Here is a 12,464-nt window from a genome sequence, read left to right on the forward strand (position 1 = left end):
TGTTGCCTCCTTTCAGATTGCGTTAGACGTTAATCCGATCATCGCATCACACTTTTATTCATCGCATACACAAAGAGGCCTGAATGGATTAATAGGACTCACTCAGGGTTTTCAATTCAAAATGTATAACATAACAGAACTCATTTTAAGGAGTGAAAGCTACATTTATTCACTCATCCAAGCGTTTAATTAACCCTGGGAAGATTCGGCACAGAAAGATTCATCAGTTCATCCTGCTTCACTTCATCATCAAGGAACCATCACGATCGGCCATCAGTAACAGGGCACGCTAGCATCCATTTTTATACCTGTAGCATTAAACATCATCACGCGTCCTGGGTGGTTGGATGGAAAGCGGATGCATGAGATGACGTGAGATGCGTTATACATACAAGTGTCTCTAGTGACCACTTGCGATCGTACATCAGGCATCGTTTTACTCCTAAAGAAATCCAATCTAATTTACTTTCAGGGAGAAACTTTGCACAAATTCTATCTCATGCCATCGGTAAGGTCGATTTCAAACCCTTTAACTTTGTGATCTGCTAACAAAAAGAACGAAGGTTCAGATGAAAAGCAGATTTCTTTCTCTTCGCAGCTGTAGCGTCGTATTGGTTAGCTCAGTACTCGCGTGTTTTCCGATCTCGCAGAGATTACATATTATACGGAGATGATCAAGTGCTCCTTCGCTACATTCAAGGGTTACATTGTAAACGCCACACCGCATCCCCGAATGTGCTTATGGTGCATGTTCAGGACACGTTTGATTTCTGTGCTATACGCTTTCAATCGTATTACAGAGGATGCATTTAAATGCCAGGTGTGAAAAGTGCCTATGTAATTACACCTTGTGAGAGAATTGAGTCAAGGGGCTTTTATTGTCATTTCAACCCTACACAGCTGGAAGAATGGACGGGGAAATGAAACATTCCTCCACGACCTGATACACCAAACTAAATTTGCACAAATCTACACACGAGTGTTGCACTCGGTGTGCAATAAAGATATTACAATAAATGATTTAATCCTGTAGATAGAAATGTGACATATTGGTCATGTTCCAGAATGATGATGCCCCTGTGCACAAAGCCAGCTCCATGAAGATCTGCTTTCTATGGGTTGAAGTGAAAGATCTCCTGCTATAGAGCTCCAATGCTACTGAAAACCTTTGGGTTAAACGCCAACGCTGACTGCACCCCAGGAACGTCCTCACTTCATCTTACCTACATTAGCACCTGACATTACTGAGACCCTTGTGGCTGAAGGAATCTCAAACAATCTCCACAAAATCTAGTGGAAGATATTTCCAGAAGAGTGGAGGGTATTCTACAGCAAATGGAGACAAAAAGAAGCACATAGCAATCCAATGGTCAGGTGTCCACAAATGTGTATCCATATAATGGATATAGATTCGATATTATATGTATATCACGTTGTATAAATTTAGATAAACAACAGCAAAAGTGGCCAAATTCTTTTTATTTTCCTTGAAAATGGGAAACTTTCGAATGCAAATCCACATCCCAACTCTAACAGCTGTAGCTTTTAATACAGAAATTAATCATTACACTGCTTTCCAAACAGGAAACTCTGGGCTTTAGGATTTTACCTAGAAAAGATTGTATTCCTGTTAGAAATACAAATAATCACTGAAAGCTTTTTCAGAGCTTGGATTGGCTAAAAAAGTGTTTAACCTGTAAGCAGCTCAGAGATATTGCAATGGAACCAATTTGCTAGCGCTTAGCATAGGGTCAATTTACAGAAATAAAACTATTATGTATACATTTATATGTATTTTCACAAAAAAAAAAGAAACAGTAAAGCAACATAATTTATAATAATAACCAAACAGAAAAGCTGCTTTGCTTTTACCCATTTATATTTCAACTATATATTTACCCTTATAGCTTTTAGCAGATGCTCTTATCCAAAGGAACCAGTATCCAGTATTTTTATATATATAAAATATTACATTTTTTTGTTTATAAAATATATAAATATATTAGTTCTGTCAAAATGAACGCGATATCCTGTTAACGCAAATTAATATTAACGGCACAAATTTTATATATTGTTCTTTTAATAACGTTATGAATGTATTAAAAATTAGTTTTACTGATGCGGCAAGTCTCAGATCGAGCACCAAAATCCGCCACGACGCATACATCCGGCAATTAAAACCGTCCGTGTGGAAACATAGCAAAAGTTCCGTTTGGTGTCCTGATGATTTATGTCGTTAAAAACATCATCATTACTTTAAAACATTTACAAGAATATTTTTAATATTTTATTATATATATATATATATATATATATATATATATAATATTTTTATTTTTATTTTTTTTTCTCCAGTGTGCCGCTAATATTTTTGCTCAGCTCGGAGATCTTGGAGTCCATCCAAGCATTCAGGATGACATTGTGACAAAGTGAAAGTGTCCTCGGACAGTGACATCATCACACCAGGCATGCCGTGGTGAAGCACTGCGCTGATGTAAGCAGGGCCGAAGGGAGCGATGACTATTGCGGTCATTTGGGAAATGATGACAGAATGAGAGCAGTGGATGAACCCCGTGCAGTCAGAGCTCTATGACATTAGGAGTTCAGACTGTTTTAAAGTAACTGATTAGTCTGGAACGATTGGGACATGCACATTGATTTATTTGTGTATCTAGATCTCATTAGCCTAAGACACTCAAATAAAGTAAGAAAGAGCCACTCGGAGGATCCAGCAGCGATTGATGGTTTTAATGCTGAGATAAGTCTCAGTAATTCAGTTAGGAAGGAATAAAGAGCTACATTTTATATATAAGCAGAGGACTTTTTTTGCAGGAGTCTATATGCATTTTTCAGTAATGATACTGAGATGTACTAATATGAAAACAACATCCAGCATGTTGTGTAGTACACCTGCAAACACCTACGTACCTTCTCACCTTCATCTCACCTACATCAGGCCCAGACTTTACTAACACCCTTATGGCTGAATGGATCTTTACAAATCTCCACAAAATCTAGTGGAACATCTTCCAAGAAGAGTGGAGATAATTCTAACAGCAAATAGGGACTAAATACAGAATGGGATGTTCACAAAGCACATAATGACCCATAGTGTGTGTGTGTGTGTGTGTGTGTGTGTGTGTGTGTGTGTGTGTGTGTGTGTGTGTGTGTAAGTGGTGTACATAAAGACTTAAAGGCTAATGATGTTTAAACTGTGAGGCTTTTGTTAAGTAGGAATGCAGTTACAGGGTTAGCGTTGGGTCATTCTTGATACACACACACACACACACACACACACACACACACACACACACACACACACAAACACACATACACACAGTCAGCTGATGCCAGTCTAACCCCTAAACTCTTTCTTGTTTCCACCAGACAGCAGATCATGTTGTAATTTATAAAAAAATAACAAAAAACAAATCTGCTGCGAACATCGAACAAATTTCGACATGTTTTTGTGAACGATTTGAAACAAAAAGACCTGCGTACTTCCAGAACCTGACGCACGTAGGGTAGAATTTCTTTCAGTGAATTAATTTCTATCGGAGGTATTTGAAGTTCAGCTGCGCATGAACGAGTCGTTCATTATGAGCGAGTCTTTACTGTGACTCAGAAGAACGAGTCGTCTAAAAGACAGATTTTTTGTTCATTTTTCTACAGGACGTGGACGAGCAAAGCATCGCAAAATCTCCGTGGGTTATGTATAGAAATCAGAATTGAGAAGTTTCCCTCTCGAGTCGTCTGGTTCGAATCGCTCTTTTGACACTAAGCAGTGCATTACACAAGAAAGAGAACTGAGTAGTTCATCTCATGAGTCTTCTAGACGTTCTCCTATACGTCGTGACTCCTACAGACGCTATGCAGTTTTATATATACATATATAAATGATTGGAACTGTAGTCGAAGTTGGTGTATGTCGACGTTTTGCAGATCTGCTTATTAAAAATGTTACATTTTATATTATTTCTGATTAAAATAATAAAATTAACTAAATGATTCAAAAAGATTCGTTCATTTTGATGAACCAGATTCAAAGAACCAAGTCACTAAAATGATCAGATCTTCCCATCACTACTGCACATGCTTACAAGCGATTCTGACCATAAATATATGGACAGTACAAATTACCCAAAACACACTTACTCAATTTAAAATTCCAAGTACACATGACCAGATGTGGTGCTTTCCACACCTCCTCCTCATACAAAATACAGTAGTGAACTCTTTTGGGTTCACTGTGAAGAGCATACGATACGGTGTTTGCTACTATATAGATATATATGAATATGCTGTACGTGGTAAATAGACGTATATACATCAAAAACTAATGTGGGATTATGAAATTATCAGAAATAGGATCCTTTCTACGTTGTGACACCAGGTTTTAATGTATTTACAGTATATTACGCTACTATTATAAATGAATGGATGGATAGATGGATATTTCTCTGTCAGATATTATTATTAATAAGCTTTTGCTTAATTATGCCCCTTCTGAGATGATTTGTTTCTTATTACGATTATTGTAACACATTTGTTGTGTTTTGTGTATTTTGTTTTAATATTGTGCTTTGTTCTAAAACAAACAAATAAACAAAACAATTAAATGCACTTTGAAGGATTTACTCATGAAAAATCTGGCAACCTCAGAGTGTCACATAAATTCAGAGAAGTCACGTTTTCGCGTCTAACGTAAACAACGTGATCTAAAATCGTTCATCATTTTAAAATAAGGCTCAATAGTCCAACACGGACTTCAGTTATAAGCACGTTCATAAGCACCTTTTTTTTCTTTACCTGTCCACGATAAATGCATATGAGAAAAAGTGCTGAAAAAAGCAAAGAAGTTGCCCTCAAGAGAAGCACGTGAGATGAGAGGGAAAACAGACACCATCCTGAGTCTTCAGCAATCAATATCTAAAAGGTCGGAAAAAGTCCGGATCCACACCCACACCCTCACACAATCCCCCCACACACACACACCAATGGCACAAAAGGAAGCGTGAGCAGATGAAGAGGAGAAAGGATGAGTATAGAAGGTAAAAGAACACGTGAGGACGTCTTACCTTGCTGGCCGCGTCGCTGGGCATACACCACCACCACAGCTGCGAGCACCACGTAGCACACCGACGTCACAATGTTGGCCATCTGCAGAGACACACACACACACACACGGTAAACTTCCGTCCAGCCTGGAATAAAACCCAGCACCACTGATGCTGAGTCAACATGAGGAGCTTCCACGTTCTCGCTCCGTCCCTTTTACTAGCCTCTCTGACTGCCTCCTCATCCTCTACCGTTACTCCTCTCTCCCTCCTCCCTCCATCTGTCCATCCCTCCCTCCCTTTCTTCATTACTGACCTCCTCCCTCCCTCCCTCCCTTCATCTCTCGTTTTACAAAGGCAGCTCAGGAGAATCACTCACTCCACTCGTTCCTCACACACACACCATACACACGTGCGTTTAAAGGGCCGACCGAATCAGAAAGCAGCCTGACCTCAACCTCGGACCTCTCAGGCCCCGGGGTAGAAAGACCGAGTGGACAGGAAAGAAAGAGAGAAAAGAAAAGACGCAGCACAATGCCAGCCTCTGTTATGTTTTATGGCCTTTAAGGAAGTACAGTAGTACAAGCCGCAATGCTTGCATGCGCTTCCTCAGTCTTTCGTTTCCTTTTGTTTTTTTGTGTTGCAACCCAGAATTGAGCATTAAACCCCAAACCAAGAAGAACACCTCACAGGGTCTGGGTATCAATCCATCTCTTCAACATCAAAACAACCGTACAGTTAAAACAACACCATTTTTTTTTTTTTTAGAAGCAGATGTGCGATATTTCAATATGAAAAAAAAAAAAAACCTCCAGCTAGCCATGGGAGGCAACGCAAGCATTTCTACCCGCTTCAATTCTCTGCCTTAATCCCATCAAGAAGCCTTTCGTTAAAACAGGAAATTGTGACACGCCACATGGGCTAACACGGTAACGCTATTTGCGTACCCTAGCCCACAAAGGCCTTTAATTTTTTTTGTTTTTCCCCCACGACAAAAAAACAATTAGAAACCCATAGCGTAGGCTCTGACATTGGAACAGATAAAGCAAGCGTGGTGCAGAGATAATATTTGTGTGGTACTTTTATCCGTCCACACACAGATACTGTGGAGAATGTTTAGCTTTTGGCCTGCTACTTATTATAGCTTAATTTATGTGTCTGCCTGCTAAGCTAGCCTTTTATCACCAGACTGGATTCACTCAGGATTCATCGCACGGAAATTTGCAGCAGATTAGAAACAGACAGCGAGTCTCTTTTCGAGGACATATGAAGTGAATCAATGCTTGTTTTTGGGGTGGGGGTGATTTAGTTTCCACAATTGAGGGAACGGTAATGTGTAAATTAGCATTTTGGCGTTTATTAGCCTTATTTATGGAACAGAACAAAAACACCAAGACTTGGAACATGATTCAGGTTGTCATTGTAAAACGTTATGAAGGCCTTTTTTACCAGTTATCCAGAAACTACACTGAGATACAAAATAAACAAAAAACAAGGTTAAATCAAGGTTGAACAACGATGAATTACAGGATCTATAGGATCCATTACAGAGTTCTTCCACAAGTAACCATTTTATTCGAACTTTAGCAAAGTAGCAAATTACTTTGGTTTTGAAAGTTACTTGACTTGTAATACCTGAATTTCCCGATTGATTTATTTAATAAAAAATTGTTTTTGTCATTATTGTCATTATTCCTCCAAGTACTGAACTGTTCCCTATTATATGAAATAAACTGGAACTGGAAAATGATCATTAATGATGTGTTGTTGTTGTTGTTTTATTCCTCTAAAGCAACAGCAGTGTGCCCGTGATGACCTTTTCTACTGGTGTACTTTATATCCATTTATAGTTACACCATTAGAGTTATGCAACAGTAGCACCAATTCTGACTGCAACCAATCAGAAACAGTGCTACATTCGCTTGATGCTTTAAATAACGTAAACCCGGTTCGAATTATATGATAATCCCCGAGTCAGAAAACACATCCGGGCTTCAGCAGAGGCTTTTCCAGAAAGCATCATGAAAGCACATGAGTGATGCTTTATATTCCTCCCAGCATTAGAGGAATAAGAGGTGATCCTTAGTCTGAAGGTTGTAAGTTCAAATCCCAGCCACACCAAGCTGCCATTCCTGGGCCCCTAAACAAGGCCCTTAACTGCTGAGTTGTATAAATGGGATAAATGTAATTTTTTTTGGATAAAAACGTCCTCCAAATGCAATAAGTGAATAAAAATGACAGCAAAGCTCTTGATTTCCACTCTTTCTCTTTTGCGTGTTCATATCATTTAGCTGAGCAAAAGATTTCTGACAGATATAGTATCTGAATCCTTTCCTTTTTTTTATCATTTTGTTTTCTTATAGTCACGCTGTGGAAATGTAAATATTATAATAACCCCCATGTCTATTGACTGCTATTTCTCTTCTTCCCTTCAGCTTTCTGTTCTTCCCATTTTGATTTATTCATCCATTCTTTATTTACGGCCTCTGCGCTGAATAGACGTTTCACCTCACCACTTAATTAAAATATATAATTCATTAGAACTGCGGGATCATTTTCTCTCTCTCTCTCTCTCTCTCTCTCTCTCTTCTCCTCTTCCCGGGTTCTTTGTGATGTTTCAGACCATTTGCATTTAAATTGGAAATCCAGGCCGAATCCTGACAAGAGACGTTAGTCCCAAAAAAGTATAAAAAAAGTCCCATTGCAGCAAAGTCTCAGGATTTTTCATCAGCTCCTTTTACAGTGTATTTGGTTGGAATATGTGAAAGCGTTCTTCATTATGAATCTCTCAGCTTTGTTCAAACGTACATAAACTGAGATGGGGGCCTTTTTTTTTTTTTTTTTTACCTCACCCAGAACTCAGGACTCATGATGCTCATGTAACATACCGTAAACTGTTTTTGTTAATAAAATGTCCAAATACTTTTGAGGTCTTCGAACACGACTTAAAAAATATATAAATGATCTTACAGAAATCATTGTGTAGATGTTTTGAACTCCCTGATATTAATTGACCCCCCAGAAGCCCCTCCCCCTTTTTTCCATTGTCTCAAAGCAGCTTTACAGAGAAGTTTACATGAACGAATGTATAAGTGTAATATCTATAAGTTTGTCCCCGATAATTGTAAGTTTATCCGTAAAGAGCGAGCCAGTGGTGACTGTGGCAAAGAAAAACTGATTTGGCAAAGAAACGCTTAAAAGAATCAACTTGTTTTTTTTTTTAAGCAAGGTGTAAAAGAAGTGGTAGCTTAGTGTTTAAGGCATTGGACTTGAAGGTTGTGAGTTCAAATCCAAGCCGCACCAAGATGCCCTGAGCGAGACCCTGAACCCCATAGATGCTCAGTTGTATGAATGAGATAAAAAAACATAAGTCGCTCTGGATAACGGCGTCTAAAAATTTCATAAACATAATTTGTGTAGTGCAGGGTTTCTGCGAAGTCTAATATAAAAACTGTAGGTCTAAAAAAAGTCTTCAATTTACTGTTCTAAGTTCAAAATGATTTTAAAAAGGTCTTAATTTCCAGATGTCAATGTAACACTTCCTCTAATGCTTATTAAAATGCTATCGCAGCACATTTCCATGGTGTTTTTTCTTTCACTACCCCAAATATTATTTGCTGTATTACCACTAAAAATCAGACCAACACGCGACAGCCAATCAGCTTTCTGTTATTGGAGTGAGTCTCTCTCGGATTGTATCGCAGACGTCAAATAGATTTTATTTTTCAGAGATGGGGAAGTGCAATTTTAGCGAAGCTTGAATTTAGGGCTCGGTTGAAGCAAGTTGCTAACAACTTATTCGTGTGTGTTTTTGATGTTGCGATACAGGTGTTAAATGTCATTCCTAATTGTCTTAAAAAGGTCTTAAAAAGTCATACATTTCACTTTGTGACACCTGCAGAAACCCTGGTAGTCATTGTGTAAATTATTGTGTGTTTATGGAAAACCAACGTCCATAACTGTAATCTTGTGTCCTGAGCGTCATCTCTCCACATATATACACACACAGAGTTCAACGATCTAGAGAAAGAGAGAGAGAGAGAGAGAGAGAGAGAGAGAGAGAGAGAGAGAGACCATCTCCTGTAATTAAAGTCTGTTTATTCCTGATAATAATTCTCTCCTCACCGTCCATCACCGGATTATCAGAAATCTCCCTGATTAGCCATCATGCTACACAGGCCTTACTGGCATCCATTCAACAAACCTAACCTCCCTGCTTTGTGTCTAATTGTATGCGAAAGATACCATCAATCCTGTTGAGGCCTGCCTAACGAGTGGACTTGGAGCCGAGAGCTGCAGGTCTAGTGTTTGCCTATGAATAAACAGCTGCAATCAATAGGCTGTCAGCCAGGGCGTCTCTTTTAGCACCTGTCAACTGGGTAAATGTGTGTTTAGGTGCGAGCGAGGGCTAGCGTGCGTGAGCGTGCATGCATGCATGTGTAGCGATGTTTGATTAAGCGAGAAGACCGAGGGGTTTTAGCCATCTGGATTCCGTACACAAGCCCGGACCTGCTCCACACCCTAAACAAATACGGGTCCGGTCCCCGGGGCCGACCTCTCGACCCTGCCGAGTGTATCAAACCAAAGCAAACAGAGCCGGACGGTGGGTGGCAGAAAGCCAGATCACTCCTGCTAGTGCACGCTGGGAACCCGGGCGCGCCGGCTTTAAGTTATCGCTGTCAATTCATAGACGTATACGAGGTTTATGAGCTGTCGCTTTGCATTCGCCGCTTTATTTATGCGCCTCTGTAAAACGCAATCGATACCCACTGAATTTCAACTCGGAACAATATACGTCCCCCCTTATGATAAACTCGTGAAATGATTTGTGGCCGAGAAAGAGAGTGATCTCTATAACAACCGTGGCAGAGCGTTAAATATTCCTGTCGCAGTAATAAATGCATTACGACTATTTTAGGACGAAATGCTGACTTTTTCCTGGGGACCACTCGTACACAGCTGATTCATTCACTCGCTCTAATTGATCGAAAGCCGCCAGGTTGCCCTTTCCCAAGTGCCTATGAGAAGCCCACTGTTCTGGAGTATTTACCCTGGCTCACCCTGAATGCGCCTGCTCTATATTAGTTATTGATGGGAAAAGCGCATATGGCCATGAACTCTGTATGGGAGCTCAGATATACTTTTTATTTACACAACTCTCAAAATACACCTTTCATGAATAAGGTTGTTCCTAGACTGGGAGTTCAGGCTCAACCCTGGCCACCCTGTGAGTTAACCACACCAGCATGGCCCATCCAGATACCCGAGAGGCTAAATAAGCAAGCAATTCCATCAGCAGGATGCAGAGAAGACTCTATTTTCCCACTATTGACTGTATAAGCCTGTGTGGACACCGGAATATGATTATAGTGATGTTTAGTGCATGTATATAATAAAAACGAATGAGAAAGCTGCGAATAGCAGCTCGAAACGGACGCGTCGTTTGATGGCCAGGACGGGAAAATCAGAATGTTGGTAAATAAAATGCAGATTGGACAGCTTGTGCGGTTCTTCTGGAAGCAGGCCCAGGTTTCTTCCTCCACAACGATTTTGGGGAGGGAAATATGTCCAAACGACACAACACGCCATCGTTGTCTAATGTTTATGAATCCTGCCCTTCTGCTAAAAAGCTATTACCGGGTACAGAGAGGCAATAATGGATCCAGAGCCATTTAAAGTGTTGGAACAGGTTGCCAGACGAATGAATATAACCAATGATGACGCTCATCACCATCACCATCAGACTGTTGAATTTTCTCATTCCGGGGTTGTCTTTGGTTAGGAGGAGCTCTATTAGCATTCTATGTCACACCGAGTTGGTGATGTTTAAGAGGTTATATAATGATTAGTTTTCTAGCTCGAGGTGAGCATCTGTTACTGAATGATATGTGTATGAAAATATCTCGATTTTTATTTCTTTATTTTCTTTTATTGTAGCATTCTAGCAAACTAATTTTCATGTAGAAATGTTTTGTCATTAAACATGTCACTATTTCATGAGGACACTATCTTCCCCTGTTGTGTACATCATATACTATATGCTAAAAAGTTTGTGGACACCTGTCCGTAAATCTCGTTTGTGATTTTTGAACATCCCATTCCACATTTTTTCTCCATTTGCTGCTATAATAACCTCCACTCTTCTGGGAAGATGCTTAAATAGATTTATGGAGCTTTACTCAGACACAAGGGTGTTAGTTAGGTCAGGTAGTGATGTAGGTGAGGTAAAGAGGTTCCTGTCACAGTGTTCACATTCATTCTGTTTAATAGGGCTGGAGCTCTATAGCATGAGATCTTCCACTCTGACCCATGTACAGCAGATCTTCATGCAGCTGGTTTTGTGCACAAATTTCATGCATCCAAATACAACCAGTACAACATTTTGCATTCTACCTGTTTTAAATAAATCTCTTACTATTTATATTTATAATAATAATTTATATTCATAATAATGATTTATTAATTATAATTATAAATATAATAATAATAATTTATAATAATAATAAATAAATTATTATTATATTTTTAATAATGATTTTTATTATAATTTATAATTTATTTATTTACAAATAATTTAAACATGCCAGAATGTATTAATATGAACATACAGTAAAAAAAAAAAAAAAAAAAACTTTATAACCACTGCTCTTTTTTTAAGTTGCTATGAAATCCAGGTCATTTTTATAAACCGTAATAACGCTTCCTAATGGTTAATAATAAACTGTACGTAATTCCTTAACACCCCATAATCATGCTGTAATGAACATTTTATTACTGAGGATAATCCCATGTGGATAAAAGGGAAGATATTGTAGCTAATAAAAGGTCTGTGAATAATTCGAATGCAGAAACGTAAATACATTAAATGATTCAGTTCAATTCCACTACATTATAAACATTTATCTCTAGATTTATTGTAAAAGAAATATGACATCTGCAGGTGCATGGTCGAGCTTTTCTGTTCTAGAAACGTTTCTGTTGCATTCATTTTTTAAATAAATGCAATTTATGTGTATTTTAATTTTATTTTTTAATAAAATATAATGCAACTTAGATAAGATTTAATGAGGTAACCAATTTATTGGACCCAAGAAGAAATTAGAACCAGTTGCATAAATAAAAGACAAGGGAAATAAAGTAAAAATAAAATAAAGATCAGATTAGATTTAGAATATGTATAAATGTGTATAAATAATAAATGTATTAAAATTACATATATTATAGGACAATTTTATAAATTACTTTCGAATACTGGCTCTAAGATGTGTTTCTGCATTTATAATAATAATAATAATCGTCATCATCATCATCATCATCTTTCCTACATAAATATTTTTTTTATTTAGAAAATATCTCAAAGCTAGACTACATCTATACTATAGAAATAAATAGTTATAAAATATAAAA

At 38.2% G+C, this 12,464-nt stretch overlaps 1 protein-coding gene across 1 annotated transcript in view; it reads right to left on the bottom strand.

Annotated features, from left to right (window-relative positions):
* The window catches only part of cntfr (ciliary neurotrophic factor receptor), a 160,327-nt gene that overhangs the window by 95,141 nt on the left and 52,722 nt on the right, over positions 1–12,464 (bottom strand). Inside the window, exon 2 of the mRNA XM_046860345.1 lies at positions 5,079–5,160. Coding sequence (XP_046716301.1) covers positions 5,079–5,160 — 82 coding nt within the window. The remainder of the gene's footprint in view (positions 1–5,078; positions 5,161–12,464) is intronic.

This window comes from Silurus meridionalis, chromosome 11 (assembly GCF_014805685.1).
Source record: "Silurus meridionalis isolate SWU-2019-XX chromosome 11, ASM1480568v1, whole genome shotgun sequence".
Lineage (NCBI taxonomy): Eukaryota > Metazoa > Chordata > Actinopteri > Siluriformes > Siluridae > Silurus > Silurus meridionalis.